Source organism: Tachyglossus aculeatus, chromosome 13 (assembly GCF_015852505.1).
Source record: "Tachyglossus aculeatus isolate mTacAcu1 chromosome 13, mTacAcu1.pri, whole genome shotgun sequence".
Lineage (NCBI taxonomy): Eukaryota > Metazoa > Chordata > Mammalia > Monotremata > Tachyglossidae > Tachyglossus > Tachyglossus aculeatus.
In genome coordinates this window covers 4,365,260-4,381,771 of record NC_052078.1, presented here as the reverse complement: position 1 = coordinate 4,381,771, position 16,512 = coordinate 4,365,260, and the positions used below count along the sequence as shown (strand labels likewise).

The 16,512-nt window shown below is 49.6% G+C and overlaps 1 protein-coding gene across 1 annotated transcript; it reads right to left on the bottom strand.

Moving 5' to 3' along the window:
- Positions 1 to 2,845: 2,845 nt before the first annotated feature.
- On the bottom strand, positions 2,846 to 11,557 carry LOC119936284 (transmembrane protein 176B-like). Its single transcript, XM_038755818.1, has 7 exons — positions 11,433 to 11,557; positions 9,967 to 10,173; positions 6,707 to 6,817; positions 5,835 to 5,891; positions 5,371 to 5,586; positions 3,333 to 3,452; positions 2,846 to 3,222 (listed from the first exon to the last, which is right to left on the bottom strand). The coding sequence occupies exons 2-7, from the start codon at positions 10,162 to 10,164 to the stop codon at positions 3,133 to 3,135; spliced, it is 792 nt and encodes a 263-aa protein (XP_038611746.1). The 5' UTR covers positions 10,165 to 10,173; positions 11,433 to 11,557; the 3' UTR covers positions 2,846 to 3,132.
- Between the last annotated feature and the right edge of the window lie 4,955 nt (positions 11,558 to 16,512).

Genomic DNA, 16,512 nt, shown 5'->3' with positions numbered 1-16,512 from the left:
ATGTTTGTACATATTTATTACTCCATTTATTTATTTTACTTGTACATATCTATTCTATTTATTTTATTTTGTTAGTATGTTTGGTTTTGTTCTCTGTCTCCCCCTTCTAGACTGTGAACCCACTGTTGGGTAGGGACTGTTTCTATATGTTGCCAATTTATACTTCCCAATCGCTTAGTACAGTGCTCTGCACACAGTAAGCGCTCAATAAATACGATTGATTGATCTTGTATCTTCCCCAGTTCTTAGTACGGTCCCTGCCGTACTAAGCAGCGTGGCTCAGTGGAAAGATCACGGGCTTTGGAGTCAGAGATCATGGGTTCAAATCTCGGCTCCACCAATTGTCAGCTGTGTGACTTTGGGCAAGTCACTTAACTTCTCTAGACTGTGAGCCCACTGTTGGATAGGGACTGTCTCTATATGTTGGCAACTTGTACTTCCCAAGCGCTTAGTACAGTGCTCTGCACACAGTAAGCGCTCAATAAATACGATTGATTGATTGACTGATTCTCTGGCCTCTGTTACCTCATTCGTAAAATGGAGATTAAGACTGTGAGCCCTCGTGGGACAGCCTGATCACCTTGTAACCTCCCCAGCAATTAGAACAGTGCTTTGCACATAGTAAGCGCTTAATAGATGCCGCCATCATCATCATCATCATATATTGAGTGCTTAACAAATAGCACAATTGGAGTTAAGGATGGGTAGGACATTGGCAGCGACAACTGAGGAGGTTGGCTCTGCCCCATCCCTCCTTTGGTGGGACAGACATGTCCACCTCCTCTCCATCTAAACCCACCACCTCCCTCTCCCCTTCCCTGGACCATCTCATGCTGCCAGCTTGTACTTCCCAAGCGCTTAGTACAGTGCTCTGCACACAGTAAGCGCTCAATAAATATGATTGATTGCTTGATTGATCTTCGCGCCTCGAAACAGCGGCTTGACCGCCTGGTCCTTAACAAGGCCTAGGCACCGCCTGCTCGCAGCCATTGGAGCTGCCGCCCATCAGTCATCCGGCGACAACCAATGAAAGAGAAGGTCCCGCCCCCCGTGGGGCCTCAGTTGGGGGGACAGCGCCACCTGGTGTCCACTGTAATAATAATAATAATATTCATTCATTCAGTCGTATTTATTGAGCGCTTACTCTGTGCAGAGCACTGTTCTAAGCGCTTGGGAAGTACAAGTTGGCAACATTAAGTGCTTACTATGTGCAAAGCACTGTTCTAAGCGCTGGGGAGGTTACAAGGTGATCAGGTTGCCCCACAGGGGGCTCACAGTCTTAAACCCCATTTTACAGATGAGGGAACTGAGGCCCAGAGAAGTGAAGTGACTTGCCCAAAGTCACACAGCTGACAATTGGAGGAGCCGGGATTTGAACCCATGACCTCTGACTCCAAAGCCCGTGCTCTTTCCACTGAGCCACGCTGCTTCTCGTTGTACACACTCAGTGGTGGGAGCTGGGGATCCATGTCCCTTCTGGGTGGGTTTCTCAGGGCTCAGTTGAAGCAGTCAGGGATGCACAGGCCATTCCTGCCTCAGTCACTCCGGAGACTCCCATTCGGAGCTCACCCAACCCTCTTTTTTCATTTATTAATCGTATTTGTTAAGCGCTTTCTATGTGCCAAACACTGTTCAAAACTCTGGGGCAGGAACGATTAGGTCGGATACAGTCTCTGTCCCGCCTGGGTCTCACGGTCTAAGTAGGAGGGAGAACAAGGATTGAGTCCCCATTTTAAAGTTGAGGCAACTGAGGCCCAGAGAAGCGAAGTGACTTGCCCAAGGTCACACAGCAATCAATTGGGAGAGCAGGAATTAGATCCCAGGTCTTGCGGCTCCCAAACTGGGGTTCTTTCCACTAGGCCACACTGGATCGAGAGGCAGTGTGGGCTAGTGGATAGATCACAGGCCTGGGACTCAGAAGGACCTGGGTTCTAATCCCAGCTCTGCCATTTATCTGCTGTGTGTCCTTGGGCAAGTCACAGCTTCTCTGTGCCTCAGTTACTTCATTTGTAAAATGGGGATTAAGATTGTAGCCCTATGTAGGACGGGGACTGTATCCAACCTAATTACCTTGTATCTATTCCAGCACTTAGTACAGTGCCTGGTACATAGTATGCTCTTAACAAATACTATTATTATTATTATTACCATTAGGGTCACCTTAGTATCCATCCTTTCCTTGGTCAGCTTCCCAGTGGCAGGCTGGGGAGGGAAATTGGAACCTCAGATAGTATAGAGAAGCAGTGTGGCTTAGTGGAAAGAGCGCAGGCTTGGAACTCAGAGGTCATGGGTTCAAATCCCAGCTCCACCAATTGTCAGCTGTGTGACTTTGGACAAGTCACTTAACTTCTCTGTGCCCCAGTTACCTCATCTGTAAAATGGGGATTAAGACTGTGAGTCCCCCGTGGGACAACCTGATCACCTTGTAACCTCCCCAGTGCTTTGCACATAGTAAGCGCTTAGTAAATGCCATTATTATTATTATTATTCTCTGTGCCTCTGTTACCTCATCTGTAAAATGGGGATTAAGACTGTGAGCTCCTTGTGGGACAACCTGATCACCTTGGATCCCCCCAGCGCTTAGAACAGTGCTTCGTACATAGTAAGCACTTAACAAACACCATCATTATTATTGTTATTATTATAGAAGCCTGTATTCCTTCTTGCCCCCCGGAAGTTAGGCAGTCTCCCCCTTCTCTGGACTCAGCTATCTTAGACCCAGCCTGTCTCCCCAGGTGCTGTAGAGCTGTTTTTCCATCTCCATGCTGACCCCATCAGATTGGGCCCAGGGAAGGGGTGTTTGAGACACCTGAGGAGGAGGAGGAGGAGGAGAAAGAGGAAGAGGCTGCAGTCAAAGCATTTATTATAACCTGGCCAGGATGGGGTGAGGCAAAGTGTGAAGAAGTTGAGAAGGTCGGCGGGGAGAGGAAGGGGCCCAACTGGTGGGTGTTGGAGTCAGGGACTGAGGAGGATGGTATGCCAGGCAATGGCAGCAGAAAGGGCTTGTTGGGGGCCCCTCAGAGGAATGGGGTCTCTCCACAGCCTAGAGGCCCCCTTTGTGGCAGAAGGCGGGAACAGGGGGTGGTCAAGTCCCCTAGAAGGCAGAGTGCTCCTCTTCCTCCTGGGACGGGCTCACAGGTGGAGTATCTCCACAGGCTTCTTGTAGGGCGAAGCTGGAGGCGAATCCTCTGCCAGCAGTTTCTTCTCGGCCTCATCCCCTTCCTGAGAGCAGAGGGATTGGCCCAAATGACACTCCCTGGACTGTCTTTCCTCTTGCCAGCCCCCCAACACTAACCCCCCTCCAGCCCCTTCTTCCCTTCCCCGGATCTCACCTGCGGCTCAGGGCTCCGGCAGCACAGGCGACGGAGGCCCAAGCCAATGGAGGTCAAGGACAGAGCGAGCAGCACGATGAAGACTCCCAGGGTCACGGCCTGGATTCCCTGAAGCAGGTTCTGGGGAAAGGAATGGATGCCGAGACCGCGGTTACTGCCGCCACCACAATCCCTGCCCTCTCTAATGCACTGGGAGTCACGGATTCAGAAGGACTTGGGTTCTAATTCTGGCTCTGCCACATGTCTGTTGGATGGCCTTGGGCAAGTCGCTTTACTTCTCTAGACCTCAGTTCCCTCGTCTGTTAAGTGGGGATTAAGACTGTGGCCCCTTCTGGGACAGGGACTGCGCCCCACCTGATTAACTTGTGTCTGTCCCAGCACTTAGAACGGTGCTGGCACGTAGTAAGCGCTTAACAAATACCATAATTATTAATACTTTCATTATCATTGCTGCTGCTACTACCACTGTACCTGTCTCTATGGTTCTTTACCTCACCCTCTTCTGGGTTATCCATGACACCGCTAGGGAGAATCACCATTTTCAGCATCCCTGTCACCCCTGCACTTCCACTGGATCTGAATAACAAATCCTTCATGCTCTTACACCGTCCTGCCCAGAGCCTAGGAGAGTCTGATTTCACAGCCCCGTCCCTCTTTTTCTGCCTTTTTTTCCCCTCCCTGCCTCCCTTCTACTAGGGCTCTTCCCCTCCCCAACTGCATTGAACCCTGCAGGGATCCAAGGGGGGCTTGGGGATGGGGATACCTAGCCTCACTTTCTGGTCTCAATGAGCCCAGTGACCTTGCTGGGCTGAGGAGAGTGCTATCAATCAATCGTATTTATTGAGTATTTGCTATGTGCAGAGCACTGTACTAAGCACTTGGGAGAGTACAATATACCAGAAATGGTAGTCAGGTTCCCTGCCCACAAGGAACTTCCAGTCTAGAGCCTGTAAGAAGCAGCATGGCCGAGTGGCAAGAGCACGGGCTTGGGAGACAGAGGACATGGGTTCTAATCCCGGCTCTGCCACCTGCCTACTCTGTAACCTAGGTCCAGTCACTTCACTTCTCTGTGGTTCAGTTCCCTCATCTGTAGAATGGGGATTAAGACTCTGATCCCTATGTGGGACATAGACTGTGTCCAACCTGACTAATTTATCTACCCCAATGCTTAGTACAGTGCCTGGCACATAATAAGCACTTAACAAAACCATAAAAAAACGAGATGTGGGTTCCAATCCTCAAAGCCTCAGTTTCCCCATTTGCAAAATGGGGATGATAGCTCTCCCTGTTTCTTAGATTGTGAACTACAAATGGGAAAGGGACTGTGTCTGATCTGATTCTCTTGTATCTGCTCCAGGTTTTAGCACAGTGCTCTATGCCTAGATCTTAAAGAAGCAGCGTGGCTCAGTGGAAAGAGCATGGGCTTTGGAGTCAGAGGTCATGGATTCAAATCCCGGCTCCGCCACTTGTCAGCTGTGTGACTTTGGGCAAGTCACTTAACTTCTCTGTGCCTCAGTTACCTCATCTGTAAAATGGGGATTAAGACTGTGAGCCCCACGTGGGACAACCTGATCACCTTATAACCTCCCCAGCGCTTAGAACAGTGCTTTGCACATAGTAAGCACTTAATAAATGCTATTATTATTATTATTATTATTATCATTATTATTATTATTATTATTATTATTATTATTATTATTATTATTATTATTATTATTATTAAAGAACATGATAAGATAGACTGTCTTGAGCAGCATGGTCTGGTGGATAGAGTAAGGGCCTAGGAGTCAGAAGGACCTGGGTTCTAATCCCTGCTCCTCCACTTGTCCACTGTGTGACCTTGGACACTTTCATTCCCTTCTATGTTCCTCAATTCCCTCATCTGTAAAATGGGGATGAAGATGGTGAGCCCCAAGTGGGACAGGAACTGTGTCCAACATGATTAGCTTGTATCTTCCTTAGTGTTCAGAACAGTGCTTGGCACCTAGCAAATACTATCGACATCATGAACCTCCATTCCCGCACCCCATGGTCTCACCGACAGCATGTTCAGGTACTGGAGGCACATCTTCTGCCGCCAGAGCTCTTGGGGATCCATGGTGCTGGGGGGCAACGTGGGCCAGAAGGACCGCGAGGAAGAATCACAGATGGAGGGGTCATAATATCTACGATAGCTGACGTCCCTGACTCCAAAGACGACAGCGGCGACGGCGGTGGAGAAGCTGGCCAGGCTTAGCACGGCAGCCAGGAAGCCCTGCGGAGGGGATGGGCCACGGGGGACTCCTGGTTAAATACGGACTCGAGTGGAGGTACGGTCTCCCCGACCCAGAGCTCAGCATCCCTCCTTCCACCCCCAGCAGGCAGGCAGGAGTGGGAATTGGGAAGAAAGTAGTCAGAAGGCCCAGGCTCCGCTCACCTGGCCGTAGTTAGGGGTAAAGAAGAGAGAGGCCATCTTGAGAGAGGAACGCATAGCAATGGAGGGGAGACTAGCACGTCACTTACCCAGCGGCCTCCCTGGCGCTTCTCGTGAACGATGGTTATGGCACCAGTCATGATGGCCTGGGGGAAATAAATAATAATAAAAAATAATTGTAGTATTTGTCAAGTGCTTATTCTGTGTCAGGCACAGGATGGATAATAATAATAATAATGATGGCATTTGTTAAGCGCTTACTATGTGCCAAGCACTGTTCTAAGTGCTGGAGAGGATACAAGGTGATTAGGTCCCACGTGGGGCTCACGGTCCTAGTCCCCATTTTACAGATGAGGTAACTGAGGCACAGAGAAGTTAAATGACTTGCCCAAAGTCACACAGCTGACAAGCGGCAGAGCCGGAATTTGAACCCATGACCTCTGACTCCCAAGCCTGTGTTCTTTCCACTGAGTCACGCTGCTTCTAGCGAATTGGGTTGGACACAGCCCCTGTCCCACGTGGGGCTCACAGTCTTAATCCCCATTTTACGGATGAGGGAACTGAGGCCCAGAGAAGTGAAGTGGTTTGACTGAGGTCACACGGCAGACAAGTGGCAGAGCCGGGACTTGAACTCAGGTTCTTCTGACTCTCAGGCCTGTGTGCTATCCACTAGGCCTCGCTGCTGTCAGCCGGCAGCCCAGACACGACCCGTCCCCTCACCCTCCACTATTTTCTAGTCCTCAGTCTGCTCGGCCCTGCCTTCTCCCCCACCTCTCAGAGCATCTCTTCTGAGACCCCCTTCTGGGCATCCAGCCCTGAGGCAGCCTTCTTGGGGGCAATGCTGGGAGACTTCAGGGGGGAGTTAGGGGTCTGAAGTCATCGCTCACTGAGCTTCCCTCCCTTCCCATCCTTTTCCCCGGACTATCTGGGCCCTGTCTCTGACTCCAGCCCCCTCACTCACCACCGCCGCGGTCCAGAAGGCACAGCCCGTGGAATATACATCGTTCCAGGTGCCAAAACACAATAGCACACCCAGGGCAGCGCTCACAGGTCCCAACACGATCTGCGCCGTCTGCAAGGCAAAGACACCCCTAAGGACACCCCCAAATCGCAGGGACCCTCTGCCCCTTCCCACTTCTCTAGGCCCTTGATCCGTTTCTTCCAAAGCCTTTCCCAACCACCCTCCCGGGGTGTCAACCAGGGCCATTCTCTTATTCCTAAATTCCTCTGGCCCGTACACCAGGGAGGAGGGAGAGATAAGGGAAGGGTAGCGGGGAGAGGAAATGGGCAAGGCCACAGTTGAACCCCTGAATTGAGGGATTCTGCGCAGTGGTTGGCCCAAGCTTTGGTGCTGGAGCGGCCTGTCTGTTATCCATTCCAACTGACCATGCTCTGTAGGGCTCACATATTCTACCAGGGTGAGCCCTTCCCTTCCCCTCTCCCCTGGAAACAATTTCTAAAGGGGAAATTAGCCTCCCAGGGTTGTCATGGAGTCTAAGAGACCACGAGGGACCAAGGATGTGAAGCTGGTGGACATTTCCTTAAGGGGGAAGCTATGGATGGTGTGGTCACTGAGTGCCTGTTTTGGGGGAGCAAGTTTGGGACGAACCTGCTTCAGTCAATCAATTAATCAATGGTATTTATTGAGCACTTATTGTGTACAGAGCACTGTACTAAGCACTTGGGAGAATACATTACGGAGTCGGTAGACTCGTTCCCTGTTCGCAGCGAGCTTATGGGCTAGAGAATGCTAATGAACATTCAGTGACTGGCTTATTCAGCAGTATTTGCTGAGCACTTACTGTGTGCAGAACACTGAGCTAAGTGCTTGGGCAAGTTCATGTAAAGTTAAAAAGTGAAAATTAAAGTCCCCCTATCCTTGGAGAGCTTATACTCTAATAGGGGAGATAGGCAGGAACAAATTATACACTATAGATTCAATTGGTAGTAGTAGGAGCATGGAAAAATGAAAGAAATGAATAAATAAATAAATGGAGCCTGTTAATTGATATATATGTAAGTGCTCGGAAGGCTGTTGGGATGACACGTTCAGAGTGGTGGGTTTAGTCATGGAAGATCTCCTGGAGGAGGTGAATTTTCAGGGAGGCTTTAAAGAAAGGGAGACTTGCGATCAATCGTTCAATCAATCGGTGGTAATAATAATAATAATAATTTTGATATTTGTTGAGCACTTACTATGTGCAAAGCACTGTTCTAAGCACGGGGGAGGATACAAGGCGATCAGGTTGCCCCATGTGGAGCTCACAATCTTAATCCCCATTTTACAGATGAGGTAATTGAGGCCCAGAGAAGTTAAGTGACTTGCCCAAAGTCACATAGCTGACAAGCGGCGAAGCCGGAATTTGAACCCATGACCTCTGACTCCCAAGCCCGTGCTCTTTCCACTGAGCCACACTGCTTCTTGAGCACTTATTGTGTGTAGAGCACTGTACTAAACTGCTTGGGAAAGTACAATACAACAGGGTTGGTAGACTTTCTAGAGGGGACTCTGTGATCTAGCCGATTTGAGGGGAGGGGGCGTTTCAAGCAGGGGGGAAAGAGTGAATGATGGGGGACACAAGTCTTTTCATCAGATTCAGGGAATTCTGTCTTTTCTATCTTAACAGACCATCCCTCTCCCCCACTTCAAAGCCTTATTAAAAACACATTTCCTCCAGGAGGCCTTCCCCGTTTAATCTCTCATTTCCTCTTGTCCCGCTCCCTTTTGTGTCACCCTTGCACTTCGATTTGCACCCTATACTCATGTCATCATCAGCCCCACCGCACTTATGTACATAAGTATACACATACATATGGAAGCTCACACAACTACATAATTTACATTGCAAAATATTATAAATTATGTATTTATATTTAGACTGTAAGCTCGTTGTGGGCAGGAAACGTGTCTATCAACCCAATGTGTCTACTCAAAAAATCCCCAAAACAAAAACAAAACAAAAAAACCTGTTGTATTGTACTCTCCCAAGCACTTAATATAGTGCTCTGTAATTCATTCATTCATTCATTCAATCGTATTTATTGAGCGCTTACTGTGTGCACAGCATTGTACTAAGCGCTTGGGAAGTACAAGTTGGCAACCTATAGAGATGGTTCCTACCCAACAACGGGCTCACAGTCTAGAAGACTGTAATAATAATAATAATAGTATATGTTAAGCACTTATTATGTGCCAAGCACTGTTCTAAGCACTGGGTGCTCAATAAATACTATTGATGAATTCATTTATTTATATTAATGTTTGTCTCTTTCCCTGAGACTGTGGGCTCCTTGTGGGCAGGGAATGTGTCTACCAATTCTGTTTTATTACACTTAACCAAGCACTTAGTACAGTGTGCTGCACACAGTAAGTGCTCAGTGAATATGACCGGCTGATTAATTCCGTCCTTCCCTCCATCCCCAGGCAAACCTGTCCTTCTTGCCCACCAATCTAGATTTTTCCTGTTCTTGTAATTCCCCACAGAAGGAGATGCATCACTTACCACCACCATTCACAAGAGGAGACACTACTCCAGGAATCTACCAATATGGTGTTCAGGAAGTTCTCTAGAGAAGCAGTGTGGCTAGGTGGAAAGAGCCCAGGCTTGGGAGACAGAGGTTGTGGGTTCTAATCCCAACTCTGCCACTTAGCAGCTGTGTGACTTTGGGCACGTGACTTAACTTCTCTGTGCCTCAGTTATCTCACCTGGAAAATGGGGATTAAGACTGTGAGACTCACCTGGGACAACCTGATAACCGTGTATCTCCCCCAGCACTTAGAAAAGTGCTTGGCACACAGGAAGCGCTTAACAAATACCATTATTACAGTTCCTGTTGTCTATTTTTTTTCTTTATGGCATTTGTTAAGCACTTACTATGTGCCAGACACTGCGCTAAGATCTGGGGTATACAACATAATCTGATTGGACACAGTTCCACATAGGGCTCACAGTCTTAATCCTCATTTTAGAGATGAGATCACTGAGGCACAGAGAAGTGGAGTGGACTTGCCTAAGGTCACACCTCAGATAAATGGTGGAGCCGGGATTTGAATCCAGATCCTCTGACTTCCAGGCTCCGGGATCGGTCCACTAGGCCGCACTGCTTCTCTGAACCTCCATGCTTTCCACTGCAGCTTCGGTCCACTTTTCTCTCAGTGGAGATGGACATCTGGTCTCCCGGCTCCCCTCTTCCTCCCCTCTCCCTCACCCTCATTCTTACCCCGATCGCCAGCTCTGCCCGCTTCATCCTCACGGCATCAGTGCTCTTGAGGCGGGAAAAAGATGGCAGCAGGTTGCTCCCTGCCCGGAGGAGCTGAGCCACGCCAGACTCCTGATGGATGTGGATGTTGATGTGGGTGGGCTCGGAGCCCACGGTGACCACCTCTGACCCGTCCACCGTCACCACCCTGGGGGACATCGTGCAGGCCTGGGAGGGGGGGACAGGAAGGCCATCAGGGTCTGAAAGTACCAGCCCCCTGACCCGCCTCCCAGACAAAACTCAGGGAGATGAGGATCCTCTGGATCAGGGGCAGGAGGGAGAGAGGCAGCCTGTTCTCCAAACCGGCTGGGGAATAATAATACTAATAATACTGTGGTATTTGTTAAGCACTTACTATGTGCCAGGCACTGTACTAAGCGCTGGGGTGGGGGGGAATACAAGCAAATGGGGTTGGGCACAGTCCCTGTCCCACATGGGGCTCTCAGTCTTAATCCCCATTTTACAGATGAGGTAACTGAGGCACAGAGAAGTGAAGTCACTTGCCCAAGGTCACACAGCAGACAAGTGGCAGTGCTGGGATTAGAACCCATGACTTTCTGGCTCCCAGGCCCGGGCTGTAATCACTACTCCAAGCTCCTTCCTCCATGTCCTCAAAAACATCATGTTGTCTCCCTTCTTTCCTTCATTCATTTATTCAATCATATTTATTGAGTGCTTACTGTGTGCAGATCACTGAACTAAGCACTTGGGAGAGTACAGTACAACAATAAACATCATCAATCGTATTTATTGAGCGCTTACTGTGTGCAGAGCACCGTACTAAGCGCTTGGGAAGTACAAATTGGCAACATATAGAGACAGTCCCTGCCCAACAGTGGGCTCACAGTCTAAGATACATTCCCTGCCCACAAGGAGCTTCCCTCCATCTGATCCTCCCCTCTTCCCATCCAATTTGGGCTCGTGTCCGTGTGGATTCCCCCCACCCTCTCTCCTCAGGACTCTCTTCTCCTAATCCCAGGGGTCCCAACTCCCCTGTGGTGAGGGATTAGGTTGGCTTCGAAGGGGTCGAAAGGGGCTTTGAGCCGGGCAGGGCTGCCCAGGGATGGGAGACGACAGGCCTCCTGGCTTCCCGAGTCTCCCAAACTGGGCGGAGGGCGCAGGAATGGGGAGAGGAAAGGATGGAGAGGTGGCTGCGGCCTTCGGGCCCACTTCCCTGCTCCCTTCGGAGAGACCCCCTCGGCGGGGGTTTGGGAATAATCATCATCAATCGTATTTATTGAGCGCTTACTATGTGCAGAGCACTGTACTGAGCGCTTGGGAAGTACAAATTGGCAACATATAGAGACAGTCCCTACCCAACAGTGGGCTCAAATACCCTCCCAGGAGTGAGCCCCCCGTTGCCCCCATCCCTGGGTGTCCGATGTTGGGGGGAATGGGATCTCCTGGGACCCTCGGGGCTCCCTCACCTGGTTTGGGCAGTGGACGGGACACCGGCCGGACTGGATAACGGAGAGGAGGGAGACGGGGAAGCGATGATGGGTGCCAGAGTTTGAGCCTAGGGAGGACAACGGGGAGGAGGAAAGGGAGGAGGAGGAGGAGGAGGGGTGGAGCTGCCGGGAAAGCGGGCTGGGAGGAGGAGGAACCCCGCCGGAGAATGTCTGGCCCCCCGGAGGGCTGTCCGAGCCCGGATCGGGGCGGGATTGTTTATCTCAACCCCCGGGATGGAGGCGGGGAGGCAGAGAGGCTTCGAGGACCAGGGGGAGCCCCGAGGGCCCACGGGCCATGCATTCATTCAATCATTCAATCGGATTGACTGAGCGCCTACTGTGTGCAGAGCACTGTACTAAGCGCTTAGGATCAGAACGATGGCGTTTATTAAGCGCTTACTATGTGCAAAGCGCTGTCCTAAGCGCCGGGGGAGGTTACAAGGTGATCAGGTTGTCCCACGGCGGGCTCACAGTCTCCATCCCCATTTTACAGGTGAGGGAACTGAGGCGCAGAGAAGTGAAGTAATAATAACGATGGCATTTATTAAGCGCTTAGTATGTGCAAAGCACTGTTCTAAGCGCTGGGGAGGTGACAAGGTGATCAGGTTGTCCCACGGGGGCTCACAGTCTTAATCCCCATTTTACAGATGAGGTAACTGAGGCCCAGAGAATAATAATAATAATAATAATGTTGGCATTTGTTAAGCGCTTACTATGTGCAAAGCACTGTTCTAAGCGCTTGGGGGGGGTACAAAGTGATCAGGTTGTCCCACGTGGGGCTCACAGTCTTAATCCCCATTTTACAGATGAGGTAACTGAGGCCCAGAGAAGTGAAGTGACTTGCCCAAAGTCACACAGCTGGTAATTGGCAGAGCCGGGATTTGAACCCATGACCTCTGACTCCAAAGCCCGTGCTCTTTCCACTGAGCCACGCTGCTTCTCTGAAGTGACTTACCCAAGGTCACACAGCTGACAACTGGCGGAGTCGGAATTTGAACCCAGGACCTCTGACTCCAGGGCCCATGCTCTTTCTCCCCCTTCTAGACTGTGAGCCCACTGTTGGGTAGGGACTGTCTCTATATGTTGCCAACTTGGACTTCCCAATCGCTTAGTACAGTGCTCTGCACACAGTAAGCGCTCAATAAATATGATTGATTGATTGATTGATTGATTTCCCACTGAGCCTATGGGCTTTCTAAGTACGTACTGATTATAGAGAAGCCCGGGTTTGACAGTCAGAGATCGTGGGTTCTAATCCCAGCTGTGTGACTTTGGGCAAGTCGCTTCACTTCTCTGTGCCTCAGCTACCTCATCTGTAAAATGGGGACTAAGACTGTGAGCCCCATGTGGGACAACCTGATTACCCTGTATCACCCCCAGCGTTTAGAACAGTGCTTGGCACTTCGTAAGGGCATAACAAATGCCATCATTATTATTATGTACTAAGCATGCCACAGAGGCCAGAGAACTAGGGCGGGGGAGCCCAGCAGCCTGATTTCGAGGTGGGGAGGATTCGGCCTGACTCCAGAAGGGGCTGGGGGCCTCGGGGAGACCCCCGGGGAAGGTTGAGGGGGAGAAAGCAAGACGGAAGTATCCCTGGGCTCTCTGAAAGTCCCTCGCGAAGGGGCAGGGGGATTTTCCATCGGCTTATTCATTCATTGCGCTTACTGTGTGCAGAGCACTGTACTAAGCGCTTGGGAAGTACAAATCGGCAACGTGTAGAGACGGTCCCTACACACTCGCAGTCTAGAAGGGGAAGACAGACAAAAACAAAACAAAACCAAAAAAAAGAAAAAAACCCCAAAATACCCCCCCAAAACAAAACAAAACAAAAAAACCCAAAGGGACCTGTGTGTATGTGTGTGTGCGTGTGAATCCATCGGTCAGTCGAGTTTATTGAGCGCTTACTATGTGCAGAGCCCTGTACTAAGCGCTTGAGAGAGGACAATACAACAATAAACTGACATTCCCTGCCCACAGTGAGCTTCTAGAGAGGGAGACGGACGTTAATAGAAATAAATAAATTCCCGGCCTATTCATTCAATCGTATTTACTGAGTGCTTACTGTGTGCAGAGCACTGCTCTAAGCGCTTAGAAAGTACAATTCAGCAATAAAGAGAGACAATCCCTCCCCACAACGAGCTTACAGTCTAGAAGGGGGGAGACAGACATCAAAACTAGTAAACAGGCAATAGTTGACAGTTCATTCATTCATTCATTCAAACGTATTTATTGAGCTCTTACTGTGTGCAGAGCAGGTGTGTGTGTGTGTGGGGGGGGTGTGGGTGTGGGTGTTGGGGTGGTGTGGTGATGACCAGTCAACCTATGTCCTGGATGCATTGGGCATGTCCGGACTTGGTTCAGAATCCCAGGAGGACACGGCAGGGGTAGGGACCGTCTCTATATGTTGCCGACTTGCACTTCCCAAGCGCTCAATAAATATGATTGAATGAATGAATGACAGCGTGCTAAACATTGACCAGTCCACATGGGTTCTGCTGTTCCCACAGAGCAAAACATCTCCCAGGCCAGAGGAGCACAGGGGCGCTTCATGCCTCAGTTACCTCATCTGTAAAATGGGGATTAAGACTGCCAGCCCCAAGTGGGACAACCTGATTGCCCTGTATCTTCCCTGGTGCTTAGAACAGTGCTTGGCACATAGTAAGCACTTAACAAATACCATCATCAACATCAACAACATTTAATCATTCAATCGTATTTATTGAGCACTTACTGTGTGCACAGCACTGTACAAAACACTTGGGAGAGGACAATAGAACAAAATACAGACGAACTCCCTGCCTACAATGAGTTTAGAGTCTAGAGGGGGAGATGGACATTGATATAAATAATTATATTTACAGATATGCTTCCCAACCAGGGGCTTGGCACAATCCAGACAAGTTTATAGTCAGTGAGAGGTTTGTATATGCGTAAATGTCCTTATTTGAATAATTCCAGATTCTTTCACTTCTCCTCCTGGGGTTTATTACTCAATCCCATCCGATAACCCAGTTCTGACCCCGTCTGCAGCGTCTGCTGGGTGGCCAATGTCCGGTGAGGTTTGGGACCCCTTAGCCGGACCCAGAGCTTGATTGAGGTCCTGGCCAGTGCCAAGTCCAGTGGGATGCAGTAGTACCTGCCTGGAGGGGCTCAGATGCCTGCAGTGGACTGCCCCCCTCTCCAAATCCCCCTCCACTCCCCCGGGCTAATTTGCATCTCTGATGGAGAAAACCCAGCTGCTGTGATAATAATAATAGTAATAACCATGGTATTTGTTAAGCGCTTACTTTGTGCCAGGCATTTTATGAAGCCCTGGGGAAGGGGTGTGGGGAATACACATGGGGCTCACAGCCTTAATCCCCATTTTACAGATGAGGTAACTGATGCACAGAGAAGTGAAGTGACTTGTCCAAGGTCACACATCAGGCAAGTGGCAGAGTGGGATTAGAACCCAGGACCTTCTGACTACCACGTCTATCGTCTATCCACTATGCTATGCTGCTTCTCTGTGGTAGTGAGCAAGAACCAGGGCTGTTCTGTCTCAGGAGAGATCCCAGAATTTAATGTCATGATCCCCAATGGATCCTGGGAGCTAAATCAAGGGCTGGAGAGGGAAGGGAGGAGCCAGCCACTGGGGATTTTTTTTTTTCTAATGATATTTGTTAAGGGCTTACTATGTGCCAAGCACTATACTATGTGCCAAGCTAATCAGGTAGGACACAGTCACGGTCCCACATAGGGCTCACAGTCTTAATCCCCACTTTACAGATGAGGTAACTGAGGCACAGAAAGGTGAAGTGAGTTGCCTAAGGTCTCACAGCAGACAAATGGCACAGCCAGGATTAGAACCCAGGTCCTTTCAATTCCCAGGACCGTGCCCTATCCACTAGGACACACTGCTTCTTTACCCTCTTAAAACATATTCTCTAATTCTATTAATGTCTTTCTCCTCCTGTGCACTGTAAGCTCATTGTGGGCAGGGAATGTATCTTTTATATTGTCATATTATACTCCCCCAAGAGCTTAGCACAGTGCTCTGCATATGGTAAGCACTCAATAAATATGATTGAATGATTGAATGAATAAATATGACTGTCTGATTGACTCACCTTAACTCCTGTATGTTCAGGGACATGCAGGTACTGAGCCCTATTGAGATGCTTTTAACAGTTAGTCAGTCAATCATATTTACTGAGCACCTACTATGTGCAGAGCACATAGGGAGAGGATGGTATTCCCTGCCCTCTGTGAGCTTACAGTCCAGAGGGGGAAGTCACCACCCTCTGGGCCTACACCCAACTTCGGCTCTTTTAAAGATCCCCAACTGCGTTCCATCCTGGGGCCACGGAACTTCCCAAGCTGAACCTCAAAAGAGTCTCCTTGGCCTAGGAAAGTCCCTCTCTTGTCTTGCTTCTTCTGAGACTCCCCATGAGGTAAGTGCTCTTCACTTCCTATTATTATGGTATTTGTTAAGTGCTTACTATGTGCCGAGCACCGTTCTAAGCGCTGTGGGAGATACAAGGTAATCAGGTTGTCCCACACAGGGCTCACATTCTTCATCCCCATTTTACAGAAGAGGTAACTGAGGCACAGAGAAGTTAACTGGCTTGCCCAAGGTCACACAGCAGACAAGTGGCACCCTCCTTTCCTTTTCTTCCACTCCTTTCTGCATCACCCTGATTTGCTCCCTTTATTCCTCCCTCCCAGAGCCCCACGGCACTTATGAATATATCCATAATTTATTTCTTTCTTTTAATGTCTGTCGCCCCCTCTAGACAGTCAGCTCGTGGGCAGGGAACATGTCTGTTTTATTGTTATACTGTACTCTCCCAAGTGCTTAGTACAGTGCTCAGCACCCAGTCAGCGCTCAATAAATATGATCGACTGATTGCTTGTCGGCCCCCTGACTTTCCCTCTGCTATCCTTTCCCCCTCTATTGCAGAGCAGAATAGGCGGCTCCTACCGCTGACCCTGAGCTTGTTGGAGTAGGATTGGAAATCCCAGCTTGACTCAGATCCCAAGCTTGGCCCCTCCTCCTTCTCTTCCTCTTCCTCCT

Bases quoted from the DNA above. Each gene is read 5' to 3' on its own strand.
- LOC119936284 (XM_038755818.1), bottom strand. From the start codon at position 10,164: ATGTCCCCCAGGGTGGTGACGGTGGACGGGTCAGAGGTGGTCACCGTG. The intron at 6,818-9,966 runs GTAAGAATGAGG...TTTGCCTTGCAG, and splicing joins GGGCAGAGCTGGCGATCGGG to ACGGCGCAGATCGTGTTGGG. The intron at 5,587-5,834 runs GTAAGTGACGTG...TCCCCTCCGCAG, and splicing joins AGCGCCAGGGAGGCCGCTGG to GGCTTCCTGGCTGCCGTGCT.